The 17,210-nt window shown below is 40.2% G+C and overlaps 1 protein-coding gene across 2 annotated transcripts in view; it reads right to left on the bottom strand.

Annotated features, from left to right (window-relative positions):
- The window catches only part of fam184ab (family with sequence similarity 184 member Ab), a 230,106-nt gene that overhangs the window by 18,729 nt on the left and 194,167 nt on the right, over positions 1 to 17,210 (bottom strand). For both annotated transcript variants that reach the window (XM_049589644.1, XM_049589645.1), the window contains exons 17-18: positions 15,505 to 15,689; positions 9,384 to 9,530 (exon numbers count right to left, since the gene is read on the bottom strand). In XM_049589644.1, coding sequence (XP_049445601.1) covers positions 9,384 to 9,530; positions 15,505 to 15,689 — 332 coding nt within the window. The remainder of the gene's footprint in view (positions 1 to 9,383; positions 9,531 to 15,504; positions 15,690 to 17,210) is intronic.

Here is a 17,210-nt window from a genome sequence, read left to right as displayed (position 1 = left end):
CAGCTGGCTTGAGTCAACCTCAGACGGTCAGTTCAAAACTCTGCAACTTTTCTCTGTAACGTTCTAAGACAGTTTCGTCCTGTTGCAAAACTTGTGAACAACTCTGATTGATTGTTTTTGTTCAGGCATGGTGGATTCTTGCAAATGCCATAAGGAGCTCCCGGAGGAGGCAGGAGAATATGATTTTTTCACAGATTATCTGTCTCATGCACTATTGTCAAGGATATAGTGACAGTTTCAGCAAATATGACAAAAACTTATATCTATAGAAGTTACCCACTGAACCTTTAAAGTGACTTCAAACAAACATCAAATACATATAAAGATTTAAACACTCCCCTTTTCCTTTGATTGAGTGGCTTATCTTGTGAAGATGCACTTTGAGGTGTGCAGATATAATAAATAATGATCTCTTGTCAAGTCATTTGTTTTGTTATAACAGGAAACTCTTTGTGCATGATCTCATAATTGATTCATTCAAGAGATGATTATTAAAGAAAACAGTGATGAAAGACAAAAGAAAAGGTCTGCAAGAAAAGAAGAAAGACAGATGTAAAAGTTGACATTAAGAGGCTTTGATACTCTATGCCCCATCCATCCATCCATCCATCCATCCATCCATTTTCATCTGCTTACCCGGGGCCGGGTTGCCAGGGCGACAGGCCAAGCAAAGCACCCCAGATGTCCCTCTCCCCAGCAACATTTTCCAGCTCCTCCTGGGGTACCCTGAGGTGTTCCCAGGACAGATGAGACATATAATTCCTCCAGCATGTTCTGGGTCTGCCCCAGGGTTTCTTACCAGTCGGACGCACTCGGAACACCTCAAACGGGAGGCACCCAGGAGGCATCCTGATCAGATGCCTGAACCACCTCAAATGACACCTTTCGATGCAAAGGAGCAGCGGCTCTACTCCGAGCTCCCTCCAGATGTCTGTGCTCTTTACCCTATCTCTACGGCTGTCTCTAAGTCAATCGAAAGCTTTGCCCTCCGGCTCAGCTCCCCCTTCACCACGATGGTTCGGCACAGAGCACTAAACCGCCGCCAGCTATATGTCCCATAACATACAAACTTCAGCTATAAAGTACAGTCTGTATAAAGACTGTAAAGTCAGCGCAATATGATGGTTGGGAAGAGCTACATCTTTTAAAGGGCTGTGTGACTTGTGTGGTTGGACTTCATTCTGATGAGATTCAAGCAAATCACAGGAAAGACGGACATTAAGCTTTATGAATGTCCAACACTGATCATTTACTTTCTGTGTCATGATGATTTTTGGCTCCTAGACTGTCACATCTGCTCCATCTGAGCACAATGAGGTGTTTTGAGTGTCTGAGGGCTCTTGCTTGGCATCTGGAGAGTCTTTTTTAATCTTATGATTGTTTAACCTGGAAGATTTAACTAGATTTATGCAGTAGGGAGCAAACGCATTGTTGCTATGGTAACCTGCAGTATAATTGACTTCACACACTGGTTTCAGAACTGTTAAACCGTTGACTGTAATTATGTTTCAGGTGTCTGGGTGTATGACTTTAACAAACAACAGCAAGCTGGTATATTGCTGATGTGACAACAGATGTGACTACAAACTCCGCACCTAGTTGGCATGACGACCAAAATCCAAACAAACACAGACTGTAACCCACAGACATGCTTTCCAACTCCCACAGGACCAACCGATAAGGCACAGATGCAGGACAAAATGCTAAAATATTCATGGAACTTAAATGGTGGAGCGTTCTCAGTGGCTGTTTAGGGAAAGGGATTTGTAGGGAGGGAACAAGGCTGTCGTCACCATGTTGATTAATTAGGAGGAAAGGGACAGGGCTGGTGCTGAGGACAGATCTGTGTTTTAGTTAATTAGATGGAAGACAGTGGATCATCTCGGGGGACAGCCCCAGAAATGTGTCTTTTGTTGGTGAAGTGAAGAAACTGCCAGAAAATAAAAACTGCTGACCTTTTGAGTAAATTTGTCCCAGAAAACAGGTCAAAATAACAGAAAATAGATATGTTTAGTCTGTGAACTTAATTCCCTGTACAGACTGTGAGACAGTGGAAAAAGTACATGTTTAACCTGATGGTGGCGATACATGAAAAGTGATCACAAATCATCCAGAGGGTAACATGAATGTCTGCACCATATTTAATGGCAGTCCATCCAACAGACAAAGATATCTCACCCTAAGCTTCAGAATATAAATGTCAATAGTTGTTGAGATATTTCAGTCTGGATCAAAAGTGATGGACTGACCAACCAACCACCTGGCACTAGCTGTGTTAAGCCATTTTGTATTGTGTCCACGCCACAGGAACGAGGAATGATCATTGCTCTCAGAACGCCACTCTGAGGGATTATCTTAGCTCCTGTTTTAGAGTAGGTACTCTCCTAGCACAAGAAGAACCTTGAATGACCTAAGTGTATGGTGACTGGTTGAAAACATGAGCCAATGAAGCACCGGCAAATGCCATTTGTAAAAATCAATTAGTAGTGTAATAACAGACAACACAAAACACAAACAGCTTATAACAAAAATGGAGGAAAACACAGACTAATGGACCAACAGTGAAGTCCAGGCTTTACTTTGCATATCTGCAACAGTGGAAATACAACATGATTTTGGCTTGTCAAAAGCAAAATACAAGAAGCCCATGAAGGTACGTAGTTCTCAGGGGTGCTCCCAGTCAGCAGTCCCTCTCAGGAAGTCACCAGAACGGTTTGGCACAAAAACACCTACTGCCATCCCTAGAACCACAAAACCAAGATGAAGAATGCTCAACTTTAACCCAACATGGACAAGGAGTCCTTAAAGTGCTACAAATGAAAGCACAACAGCCAGTGAGATTAAAACATCAGCACATCCATCTCCATGATAACTGAGCAAATTCCATCCTCTGGTAAAGACTGCTGAAGGGATACTTTGGTGATTTTCAACCAGATTTGTATCATAACATTGTGGGTAGTGTATATAAATGAACTATGGTACACTTCCCAACATCTTTCCAGAGCCCAGATCTTCCTGCTCATCCCTCAGCTCAGATCTTTGCTGGCTGTAGGGCTGTTGTTCAAACCACAGTGTGCACTTCCGCATTTCTGTATGCCCACCATCACGGGCACAATGAGTATAGGAGCGGATCAAGAGAACGAGACCCACCTCTATTTCTCTCTCAAACTCAGACCAAACTTTGATCAAATGGTAAAACTAAGCAGTGCTGATTAAATAGAAACTAAGATTCTGTTACTTTATTGCCTATTTCTCACCTAGAATGTCTTCAAAAACATATTTCAGTGTACTGTTTGGCTGTAATATGAGAATTTGTGAACAGGAATTGGGTGCCATACTGTTTCCTATTCTGTAAGGAGGCCAAAAAAAACCTGAGGTCAAACAGTAAAACTAAGTGGTGCTGATCAAATATGAACCAAGATTCTGTTACAGCATTGCCGATTTCTCATCTTCATGTTTTCAGAAATATGTTTTAGCTTAATGTTTAACTGTAGTTCAATTTTGTTTATTACCAGCTGGCCGCCATATTGTTTCCTGTGTCAAAATGGACAAGCTGCATTACATCATCCATCAGTGGGAGCGTTTATTGGCCCAGTGTGGCGCAGTGCATTCTGGTAGCTGTAGGTTTTCTACCTCTTGAGCAAAAGCGAATGCCACAGCCCTTTCCTCTGTTTTTTATTATATATAAATCTATGGATTCTTGACCTCTCCTGTTACATTTTTTGGTGTTTATTAGTGCAAATACTACAAGGAAAAATATATTGGAACATTTTTATGGAAATATCTCTGCTAATTATATCATTATCTGTCCACCTGTCCTTATACTGTATGTGAGAGCCTCTTGAACTGCAGATCCTGCATATTACTCTGTGTGCAATCACAAAGTGTCTTAATGTCGTATTTTCTGTGTAGATGTAATAAATATAGTTCTAATAAAAAGACAAACATGCTCTATATGGATGCGCATCCATTTGAGTCCAGCGGGTGGCGCTTTGCTCTCAGCTTAGTCAGTCTAAAAGGAGGTCAGCTCTGGAGAGGATGCTAGCTTGCTGCATGTCTCCCGACTCTCTCTCACACACACACACACATACACACACATCACTGGGTTTTCCATGAGGCTTTTCTTTCTTTATCTCGCTCTGTTTTTATCTGCTGTCCTCTGTTTATATCTGTATCTCTATAGTTTCTCTTGAGGTCTGGTTTAGTTCTTCTCCCTCATGACTTGGCTTCATCCACTGCCCCGCCGGCAAAAATCTACCTTTCAACTTCTTTCTCTTTTCTTCCTCCATCCATCTTCTCCTCTGAATCTCTGCCTTCACCTGCAGTCATTCATGTCGTAGCCCATCCACAATCTCTTTCCTCATTCTCTTTAGTTGTAACTTTCACATCCCCACAGCTTTCTCTTGTATTATTTCACTCTATAGATACATTACAGCATTTGCCTCACTCTTTCCTACAGTATCCCCACTGCATGGCATGAATAATATAACTCTCCCTCTTCATATGCAGTAATAAAACACATTCCTTAGACTTCAGTATCATTACTTGCTAAGCTAAATGTCTTTGATCTTTATTTCATGAGCCTATACATCACCTTTGATCCATGCAGGTTCTTCAACCGAGGATTCATGATATGTAAATTTACTTTATACTGTACAGCACATTTGGCCAACCATCCAATAAGGATGAACTATAGTTTTCCATTTAGTCGTTAGGTCTTAAAATTTTGGTTGAAACCAGCATGTGGTCATGATTAAGTCTGATTTATCTAAAGGTGAATCATTTTGATTTTTCTTACAGGCTTTTTTAGTCCACCAATGATAATCTTATCTTAAATTATGTACCACTACCGACGTGTCCAGGTTTAAAAGGGACCTTACATTATGTCACAGCTGTGGCAATGACACAAATCAAACACCAATCAGTCCAATCAATGACTGAATATAAAGACAGTCGAGTCTCCACTTCCTCCCACAGTACAAAAATGAAGCCAAAATATCCCAGATATGGCCACTGCCATCTTGCCCTAGTGATGTCATTTGGAGCCAGAGTCTGTGCAGTAGCAATCAGCTGTGGTTTCAAAGTCCTGCTCATACACCTGACCAAACATATCAGGAAAAAAAAAACTCATCAGAAAATGAACATACATTGAGGGATTAGAACTATCTAGAAGAACAGAAACTTTGGGAAAAATGGATGTATAACATGTTCTTTGATCTTAGGGTGCTCCCTAAGTGCGGTTCATTTGGGCAGGTGTGAACACAGCAATCGCACCTGGGTGAACACCAAAACAACCAGACTGAGACCTTCTTGAAGAGGTGGTCTCGGTCTGGCTACAAACGAACTCTGGTACAGTTTGTTTGTGGTTTGTGGTTCCGACCTCGATCCGAACCAACTGCAGTCACATGACACATTGTTTGGGTTAAACATGAGCATGTTACAGTCCTGGAGGATTATTAATGTGCGCCTCCTCCTGTACTGCCTTAATATGCCCATTCAGCACATCCAATGCATCAAAACATTGTTTTCTAGTTGGAGCCGCGCCTCGTTTTCAAACTGTATGGTTTGACTAAAATGAACATTGACAGCAATATAGTCCACGATGACCAGCGCTAAAATCAACCTGTGTAGTTGTCCCTCCATTGTGACATTAGAAAGTGTCACATTTATCTTGCAAGTGTACTCTTCTTCAACGTTTTGTTTACTTCCTGGATTTTTCCTGCATGGAAATTCTGACCAATCAAGAGCAGCTTTCTTGCGTACGGCATTTGATCTGGTCTGCTTATAAATGCTGCCGTGAGAACACAAACCATCTCTAGGCAATTATACAACTTTGTAATAAAATGAGTGCCTGATTCAGACCAAAGCAAGACAACTCTTGGTCTGAAAGCACCAACAGTTTGGCCCATGTCCCATCCACTATTATGGAGGAGGCGTAGTTAATGACCTTCACTGTAGCCAGCCATCAGAGAGCGATTAAGATGTTTTGTCTTTACTTCTGAGGAGCTGTCATGTCGTTCATCTTCATAAACTATGATTCCAATCAACTAGGCAGAACAATGGGACTGGTTCATGGGAAGCCACTCTTTACAACAGACAGGGTTATATCTCCTGTACCACTGATAACATCGTGGTCATGTCTAAGAATTTAAGTTTAATTACAAGAGGAGGAATTTCCAAATGTATGTTTTACACACAATCTACACATGGTGGGTTTCAAAATATGATTCTAATAGTTTTCAGATTGAAGTTTGATACCTTTTATTGCATTTAGATGATAAATCTGAATGTAAATTAAAATATAACAAAGGGAATATTATCCTGGCAATGTGGGAAATGTTTTAAAACAGCATGTGGACAAACAAAATGCAGAAAACATCACTGATCAAACAGATCGATGAAGAGTATTGTTGGTATTTGTGACCTCAGCAGTTTTAAAATCCTGGCAACAGCACTGAGAAAAGCCACAATTCAATTTGTTGCATTTATGGGAGTAAGAGATGTTTTTGATGGTTGATGATTATTTGCTTTGTGCTTGTCTGCTTAAAGAGAGATGATGAATAAAAATGCCTCTGTTAGAAAAACAGTATTTCCTGTGTTAGATCATTTTCAAGGCTGTTACACTTGTGGTTTGTACCACCTGGTTCGAACATTATTAGTCTATTAAATAGGAATTAGTCGTGGTTATCAGCATTATAGATACAGGTTAGCACCACACTCATGATCATGTTGAGAATGGCGTTATCAGCTATTAAATGGCCGTGTTTTCTGTAATGCGGCAACATGTACTGTATATGAACTGACTGAACGGTGGATAGCGTGACATGTAAGTGAGATGGCTGCCAAGCTGCAGACCACTGCTCGGGACCAACAACAACAAAATCGGTTGCTCATTAGCGAGACATTGAGCTGTTTCCAGCGGTGTTTCAACCCCTAAACGTGGTTGTTCTTTAGTGAGCCATCGCTAAGTTTACAATGAGAACTGTGCCACCAAAAGTGGGTGTTTAAAGCCAAACATGATATTTTCCAAACCATAGCAAAGAGTATTTTGTGTCTAAACCTAGCCAAATGTTAACCACAGCTAGGGTCCAAAATTAACACCTGCCAATCGCTAAATTCAGGTAGCTTTTCCTTTTGGTGAGTAAATCAGAGAAGGCTACCTGCCACACTGATGGGTAAATGTTGGTATTAAAATAGACGTGATAAAAACTATGCTGAGGTTCTACCATGTTCTGACATCATTTAGGGATGTGCAGTTCTGCGGCTTCAGTGCTGTCACTTTCAGGGATCCAGAGACACACACATAGACACAACAGATGATTGTCTCGGGCACCCCAAGTTTTGAAGCACTGATAAGTGTACGGGACATCAGCTGAGCTGATCTGCTGAAAATATCACTTGAAGCTGGTCCACTGTTGCTACTGCACTGCTAATGTTTAGCCGAGGGTTATGAGTTGCCAATACTTATAAAGGTAACAAAATAATAACATCGAGGCTCCCTGGTCTGAACTAAGACAGCAAACTTCTTATTGCCTCCCACATTGCAAACAGCAGCGCATTACAGTTTCCTAAAAACTCTAGGCATACACACAGCATCACAGCTTAACAGAGGGAACCTATTCACATGCTGAGACTCTAGTGATGACATTGTGGTGATGATTGCTCTGGTCTCTTTAAGTGTGTATTCAACATAATACCTTTTTGTCTCAATGAAATGCACTTAAATACATGTATATGTAACACAAAAGGGCAATTTATTGTTTTTATCTACCAGCCCCTTTGGTTGTTAAGTCAAAAAGTTAATTTCGGACACAGACCATAGCGTTACTGAAACATAAGGTTTTGCCAACTGCAGCTTAATAGTCAATAAAGGCATCCTAAACATGCTAGTTAGTGTAGCAGGAGACTTCTAACCCAGTGGTTCCCAACTAGTCTAGTCAGGGGGTCCAGACTTCTCCTTAGTCATTAGTTCAAGGTCCACACAGTTTAATATATTCACAGTCATACTTGGGTTTGGCCATGTCGTCAAGCTAGTTTGCTGTCTCTGTTAAGGAGCTGTCTGCTAGTCACTCACTCTACAGCAGGAAACAGCACTTCAAAATAAAAGCTCTATGCCGGAAAACTCTATTTTAAAATAAAGTGTGTCACTTGCGGTCCATTCAGACTTTTGGACCACAACCCACCAGTTGGGAACCACTGTTCTATCCCATATCTATACTGATGCCGATTTAATAGAGTGATAACATTCGAAATGTGTGTTTAAACAGCTAAGATAACAGTGACGTTGGCAATGTGATGCCGCTGTTTGGACTGAACAGATGAACAAATCATGACAATGATCAGATAAACACATGAGGCTGTGCTCACTACGTATGAAAGCCAAAATGCCAAGGGAAACAGAAATCCGCGATATGAATCTTGGGATTATTTCATTCATTAACTGAAAACTTTTCATATCAATGCTTGTACAGAGATGAAGTCAGCTGTTTGAAAAACACCTCCATAGAGTTTTTAAATCAAAGACTCTACACTGCAGAACCATGTGAGAGCGTGCATAAAGTCACATCACACCACATGAATATGAATTCAGGAGCGCCAGACGTTGCTGTGCATTTGTGTTTTTATCTTAGATTTCATGGAGTCATTTTATCTTGTTGTGTTTTTCTTTGTGTTGAAAATGGAAATGCATTCGTTGCTGCAGAATGCAGCTCAGGTACAGATTGAGGGTGTGACGGTAAATCTCTCTTGGCGCTGCCTTTCATGGTGAGCCGGTTTCGTCATGCACTGTTGTGCTTGCTGCAGCTGTTTATAACATATGACACAAGCAATATGATTAGCTGAGGAGAATATAATTCATCACAGCCGCCTGCTATTTATACTGCGCTTCACCTGACGCAAACAAAAGTAAAAATAGACTGCATGGATGCTCCTGTTCCTATATGACTAACAGCTGGAAGTGTATTTAGATATGCCCTAATTGTGTATACGACGCAGTGATGGGGTGGGTCATTGCATGGACAAAAAAGGAAAGCACAGTGTTTGACTTGTTTTTCTCATATTTGATCATCTGCTGGACAAAAAAAATGGATAGTAGAAGATGAGAACAAAAAGAGTTAAATCAGTAGGAACCAGGAATGTTTATGCAGGTGTGAATGCTTCGTCTGTTACTCTCCCCAGGGGAAACCTGTCTGTTGCTTTAAGCTTCCATTTGGCACCTGACAACACATAATTACATTATTGAGGACAGATAGGTTGACCCACGCACGAGGCAGTCATGTGTTAAGAATTATATAAGTGTTACTCCTCTGTGCCATAGACCTCTGTCTTTACATAGCTGTTTGACGAGCACATAAGCACATGATGTGTTTACAGTGTGTACATACAGTATCTGAAGGGCGGAGATCTTGTCTTTGAGCACTTCCTGGGCTTTGTTGAAGTCTGACAGCATGTTCTGCGTCTCTCTGCTGTGGACGGCGCTCATTTCGGCGAGCTCCCTCTCGTGCCTCTTCGTCAACTCTTGTTCATGAGCCCTGAGGAGACAGAGAAGTATGGACAGTTAAGTTTCTAAGTGCCTATTAGAAATACATGACACTGCAAACATAATTTAGGCACCACAAGGTTAATAGCAAACAACTGGATCCACAAAAATATGGAATTTGAACACAACTTCTCTTAGAAAGCTGCCGTGGTATAGAAGCGATAACACTCTGATGTGACCTGATATGGAAAGTAACAGTCAGTGCAGGCAGTGGTGAATTAAGTATTCATATCCTTTGCTTAGGTAATGGTAGCAATTCAACAATGTACAAATACTCCTATTAAATATCACCTTAAGTAAAGGCACAAAGCTATCAGCTTAACTGACTAAATATCAAACCTAAAAGTATGACCCCGTTTAATTTAGTATTGTATTAATACATATCATTAGATCATTATTACTGATGCATTAAAGGGAAACTTTGGCATTTTTTAACCTGGACCCTATTTTTCCAAGTTTTAATGTCTAAGTGACTGATGGAGACGACAGTTTTTCAAAATTGGTCCAGAGACGTGAAACTGGCCACAGTCTAATCCCTATGGGCAATTGTGTACCGTCAATTTACATCCATTAAGCCAAGTTCACACCAAAGATTCTCCACAAGATGAACTGAAACACGCAACTACTTGAAATGCACCATTTTGCAGCGTTCTAAAAGCTTGCCGATTCACACCAATGCAACTAGATGAGATGGTGTATCATCTCTATGCAACAACTCTCTGTATTTCTGTTCTGATTTCCAGCTTTTCAGGCTTATTTTGTGGCTGAATATAATTCGTAGCATCTTAAAATATGAATGAGGATAGTGACAGTGAGATACTGGCTGCAGTTGCATTTGTAATAGTGATGAAATGGCGAAAAACATTAAACAAGCAGCGGATTGACTGTATTCATAATCAATATGCCACAATGATATAAGTAAGCAGCACCAATTAATCAGTCAATGAGTGTGTGTGTGTGTGTGTGTGTGTGTTTTGGGGAGGGGGGGGGGGAGGGGGGGGCATAAGCACATACATTACACTGTGAGGATGGAAACAGAGGAGACAGTGGGGATGGAGCATCTGCCACAGCAAGCGAACACGCCGTCTACGTCATTTTGACTTGACCAGCAGACTTCACTACAAGCCGAATGGCTGCTGAAACAGGTGCCGTGCTTTGTGTTATAAAACCAGTTGCCAGTGATTTGACTAGCTGAGTTGCAGGTGACACCATCAGCCAGCTTGAGTCCAGCTCAGATGCCCAGTTCACACCACTGCAACTTTTCTCTGCAGCGCTCTGAAGCGGTTTCGTCTCGTCACAAATAATTGGTCTGAACTGGGCATTAAAAGTGGTTGTTTTGCCCCTGACAGGCTCAGAGTGTTTATGTTTCTATTAAGTGTCTGATGACATTATATCAAAGACCCCACAGAGCAATGAAACATTTTTCCTCTCAATTCACTGGTTTGTTTATTATTGTGACCAAGTCTCTTTCAGGGAAAAGTCTCGTTCTGAAATCTCACGAGAAGTGACCTGCTGCAGGAAAAACAATGGTGAAAACATTACAGAATCACAGAAAGAAAGGTCAAGAGAAAGAAAGGTCAAGAGAGAAACTAACAGGAAGAAAAAGTAGCAAAGCCCCCTAAATTAGATTACTTTAACTTTTTTGTAAAGAGTTGCTAGCCACTGCCTTTCAATAATGACACTTCTATTAACAATCTGAGCCTGTCAGGGGCAAAAACAAGCACTTCTAATGGATGTAAATTGGCAGCGCACAGTTGCCCTTAGGAGTTATATTGCACCCTGTTTCGCTGCTGTGGCAACAGCGTCTCTCTCAGTACTGGACCAATTTCAAAAATTGTTGTCTCCATTAGTCACTTCGACACAAATTTGGGATATTAGGGTCCAAGTTAAAAAATACTGAAGTTTCCCCTTAACATGTGTAAAGCATTTTGGTGTTGTAGCTGGATGAGGTGGACCTAATTTTAAATTCCGTTTAATTTACTGTAAAACAATGCATCATATTTAACTGCTTTATGTCAGTTTAAATGTTCTTAAAATTACATTATCTGTACAGTAACTAGTAACTATCTGTCATATCAACGCTGAGTAAAGATCATAACATTTCCTTCTGAAAATTAAGTGGAATATAAAGTAGCATCAAATGGAAATACTCAAGTGAAGTACAAGTCTGCACAGTACTTGAGTAAATGTACTTAGTTACTGTCAATGACTAACACTTTGATTGAAGGCTTTCTTCACCTGTAGCTTACTATTTTTGTATATACGTATATATTGTTACATATTTTACGCTGCACACTGATCATTAAAGTACAGAAAAGTGGTATCATGTTAAGAGTCTGGTGACCATGGCTGTTACATATCACGATTTTGCCACATGCCACATCATATCTTGTCACATTACATCACGTCTCGCCACGTTACGTCACAAACAAACAAAAGAAATCTAATCCTTCCTATTTATGAAGCCGTTAAAATAAAGCCGTACCAGTGAAATCACAATTCAAGCTTTAGGACAGAGTGAAGCAAACCACCGGCCAAGACGTTAATGGCTCAGGAAGAATGCATATTTTTAAATGGGTGACATTTCCCTTTAAGACTTAATCAGGACCTGCACACTCTCCGCTCTCTGTCCGGCTCTCCCAGGAGGAGCGAACATAATGGATTGTTCCACAGAGGAAACGTTGGCGAGATTAGAATAGGGAGATAGATGCACATAATGAATTCCTAGAACATAATTGTATGAAAACATACTATGAATGTAATTAGACTTTTCCAGTTTGCACTAACAGCAGAACACAATAAGACAGTATGAACATGCACCAAACACAAATGAGCTGTGACATACAGTATGTATACTTAGTGTACAATATAATGTAAAACACATGCACAGAAAGTATGTCATTAATTCTTCTTCTTAATGTAGAAGTTTTGGGTGCAGGTGGAAAGGAGCTAAAGAAAGAAGAGCAAGATGGAATATGGGAATAAAAGACGATAATAATTAAATGAGGAGGAGAAAAAGGCTGATGAAAGGGATGTGAGGGATGAAGGAGAAGCATGGATGTCTGTCTGCCTCTCACTCTGACTGGGCCAACTCTCCCTGAGGGGCGCACATCTTATCTCTCTCTGCTTCCTCTTTATTTATTTATCAGCCTATTTTTATCCCTGTGACCAGGATTCAGACGGAGCGTTACGTAACAGAGGGAGAAATGTGCTGCGCATGGGCCTGCCAGCAAAGAGGGGGAAGAGGACGCATATACATATAGACTAACAGCGCATGAAGGAGCCATAGAGAGCAAAGCACCATGGGAGCAGTCATATAACGTACAAACATGGTGGAAAAAACACACACACATAAGTCCTTGATTGATTCTAATGGGTAGCTGGACCACATTAGCTATACAGCACTTAAAAAAAAATCCCAACATCCTGCAGGGAGCGACATGATTATAGATTCCATTTTGCTTTTACCCTAAATAACCTTCACATCCAATCAATGGGCTCGTGACACCGGTCAGGACAGATGGAGAGGAAGACAAAGACAGCGAGAGAGAGGGAGTGATTTGCCTCGTCCGCCTTTTTTCGTTCTCTCTTTCATCCTGCTGTGTTTTGGAGCAAGAGTGGGGTTGCAGAAAATATCGTCATCCAAATATAATAAGAGAAGTCAAAATGCAGCAACATGCACTGATGATGGGAGACCAAAGAGCAGAGCAAAAAGAGATGAGAGCATTTCTGTGCTTCTTTTAAAAAAATGAGAGGTCAAGGCTATTCTGAAATGTTCTTTATGTTGCTGCTCTGTACTTATTGACTAAAAATAATCATTCAGCATTTTGGGCAAATACTCTGATTCACCTTCTTTTCAAAAGTGAGATGAGAAAATTGATACCACTTCCATGTCTGTGTGTTGAATACAAAGCAGGAGGCGGGAGATGATTAGCTTAGCTTAGCATAAAGACTGGAAGCGGGGGGAAACAGCTAGCATGGCTCTATCTAAAGTTCAAATATATGTCTACTAACACCTCTTTTGCCAAACAACACAGTGTATTTCCTTTGTTTTAATCGATACACAAACAAAAATGTATAAACGACAATGGCGCTATAGCCACAAGCTCTGCACATAAGTGTTAGCTATCTGGATAAACTGCTGTTCCTCAATCGCCTCTTTTTAAATTCTTGTCTGTTTATGGCATACAAGATACGACTTGAACATTAGTGAGCTTAAAAGTGTGTTAAGACAGAACTGGAAGCAAATTTTCACCTTGTATCATTTGTCCCAATTTGACTGCTGATTTGCTCCAAACAGCCAATATACCAACTGTGCAGATGTTAGTGGTAAGCAAACTAGCAACTCACCAAGAACTCCAGTTCTTTCTGTTTAATCCATCTAGTCTTATTCCTTTTTCTCTTGTATCTTTACAATTATGAAGCAGGTTCATAAAGCTTAGGGTTACGGGTACATCTTTCCATGGGCAGTTCCCAATTATGCCACCTCTAAAATTTGCCTCCAGCACATCATTGGAGGTGTTGGTAGGCAGATTTTTCAACTTCAGACAGCAAAGCGAAGGCTAACAGACAAAACAGTTTTCTTTTGCAAGACAGTTTTCCCAACAAATACAGCATGCTAACTTTGTTAGCACAGGCCCATGCTATTTCACATAGCATAAATTAGCCTAGCAGCTATTGGACCTTTTCTCTACTTATATGAAGCCAGGAACCACAGCAAGATTTAACAAAGCTAATGTTATAAAATTTGGCTGCATTGTAACTCAAGGTTATCTTGTACTTGACATTTTCCCCCATATTTACAACATGCTAATACTATTAGCATAAGCCTATGACATTTCCTGTTGCATAAATCAGCCTAGTAGCTAGCAAACTTCCTCTGTTTCTTCCTAGTATTTCATGGGGGCTTTATTGCTTTTACAATTTGTTTCTTATCTGTGAAATAAAATGACATAAAAGCTTTGTTTCTACTGAGGGAAATGGTTTTAAGTTTACATAATTAAACAGGAGGTCTGCATTGCCACAATGTGTAGTTAATTCAATTCAATTCAATTTTATTTATAAAGCCCAATATTACAAATCACAATTTGCCTCAGAGGGCTTTACAGCATATGACATCCCTCTGTCCTTGGACCCTCACAGCAAAAAAGGAAAAAACTCCCCCCAAAAAACCCTTTAATGGGGATAAAAGTTACATCTCTGTCGAGGTGCATGTCAGGCTAAGGTGTAGGGTATATGTCTCGGCACAATATTTCCCAAAATGCTGAAGCATTTTTCAAACAGAGTTAAAACTTTAACTCCTGGTTCTTGAAACTCAAACTGTCAACAGAAATATACATCATACTATTAACTGGTAGCTGCACTGAGACAAGTGATCAGCACTAATGGAGTCAGAACTTACAAACACAACCATATCATAAGAGCTTATTGCCAAAATGGAGGCAAAGAAGATGAAAAATGGGAAACTCAAGGACCACCACTCTGAATTCATGAGAAAAATATTCAGCACTTTGGTTGCCAGGTTACAGCGTATTCTGATAAGCTGCATTGTGAACACACTGGTCTAGTAGTCCAACTGTGTGACCATGAATATTTCAGCAACAAAATGTGACACACAGAAAAGAGACAAACTCGGAGGACTTGTCTTGTCTTGTATCAGACATGGATACAGAGGATGATGTCAGTTTGGCAGCTCCTGGCTTTTAAAGGATATGAAGAGTAAGGAGTCGCTTTTGTAATATAAATGAAGGCACATGAACGCTCCAGTCTGGCAGGGATATTCAGATCAATCTGTGCTTTCAACTGCAATAACTTAAACCTGACATATATAAAACAAAATGAGAGTATTACTATCTTGTGTATCATCAGATCCCTTCATTGGCTCTGAGCTCAGGTTTGAACCGAGGGTGTGATTTCAATATTATATCGCTCTGTATGTCAGCTGTGCTCTGAGCGCTGACTCATACCTGATCTGCTGATTGGCTTCGCTGCGGATCTTGAGCACCTCCTTGCCCTTGAGCTCCAGCTCTTTAGTCAGAGTGCTGATATTTTCATTGAGCGTGTGGATCTGGTGGTCCAGCTGAGCGATGTGGTTCTTCCTCCTGGAGACCTCCTCCTGCAACTCGGTGATCCGGCCCAACAGCTCACGCTCCTATGGAGGAAAAGATCAATGTTCATTTTCATGGTTGAAGGAGCTGATCTCCCACAGTGTTATTTTGCCACTAATGATTTTTAATTGCCTCTTGACTACTTGACTTAAGGTGAAAACAAACAAACAAACAAACATAGCAATTTACTTTTCTCATTTTCCCTCTTAGCAACCATCAGTTGAGACGTGAACTAAGAGGTACTTTATGTCTGATGTATTAAAGTAACATCAAACTTACTATGGCTAAGTATATAAAAACGGTTATAATATAATGTATTCATGCTGTAAGCATGGATTTTGTCTATAATTGGCCTGTGATAACTGAGATGGCAAGACAACATCTGTTGGTCTGACTAGCGTTTCACCTATGTAAAACTTTAACAGACTCAAGGAATTTTGAGAAATAAGCATGGACTAAAAGGGTTATGCTTATATTTTGTGTGAAACTAAACATATTTCACAGGTTCTTCAGTGCAGTGGCATTTTTAATTCTTAAAAACTAAAAGTTTGTAAACCTTTCCCATTTTAAAGTAAAACTAATACTGTGAAAATAAACAAAAAACATGAGACAATGGCTACTGAATACAGCTACGTCGACATAAATAAAATAATTTACAAAATGAACATCATGCTGAAGAAGACGTGAAACTAGCAAATGAGACCATAAACTCAGTGGGAAAATGTTTATTGGGGGAATAAATCAAGTGAGAATTCGGGTAATTTTCTCGTAGACTTCCATACAATTCAACTTCTTTTTGCAACCAGTGGAGTTGCCCCCTGCTGGCCATTAGAAAGAATGCAAGTTTATGCTGGGTTCACGCCACAAAATATTTTTGTGTGTTTCGACAGTCAGATTAGGAGATTGTGGAGTCATAAAATCGTGCCGTGACTTGGCCGACAGACATGACACACTACATGATGGTCCACAACCAATCATCCATGGTTGTCTTTGACAACGTGTGTGATGTCATCGGGTTATTCTTGTCTTATTTTTATTAGTATTATTATTATTTCAGTCACTGTGTCTGTTCATGTGCCAGCTGAAATGTTACTGTAGTAACGTAAAAAGCGTCACCAGATGGCAGGAGCTACATTTGAAGCACCGTACGCAAACATACAAGTCACTGAATCATCCACAACAAGTTCCTGCAAATGTTTCACAATAAAAGCCTATTTAGAAAATGAAGGGATTGTCTCAACTGAAGTTATAAGGGGCTTTAAATTTAAAACAGATACAGGAAGTGTTGAGTTTGAAATGATGGCGCAGTGCATTAACTTTATCAAGGCAATGGGAGCGGATAAAAAGTAAATATATAAAACTACAGAGAGAATAATGAATAACGGCCCGTTTATAATGTAGTTTGTTTCAAATGAAGCTGGTAGCCTCTGCAGTTGTGGTGTGTAAAAGCCCCTATTTTTTAATTTTCTTACTTTATGTCCGTCTCCATTATAAAGAAATAACATTCTTTGCTAGCTTGATGCTAATGACAGTACTCACTGGGTTGATAAAGACTGTTTCACGCC

The sequence above is a fragment of the Epinephelus fuscoguttatus genome, linkage group LG11 (assembly GCF_011397635.1).
Source record: "Epinephelus fuscoguttatus linkage group LG11, E.fuscoguttatus.final_Chr_v1".
Taxonomy (NCBI): domain Eukaryota; kingdom Metazoa; phylum Chordata; class Actinopteri; order Perciformes; family Serranidae; genus Epinephelus; species Epinephelus fuscoguttatus.
This window is presented reverse-complemented; position numbering and strand designations above follow the sequence as displayed.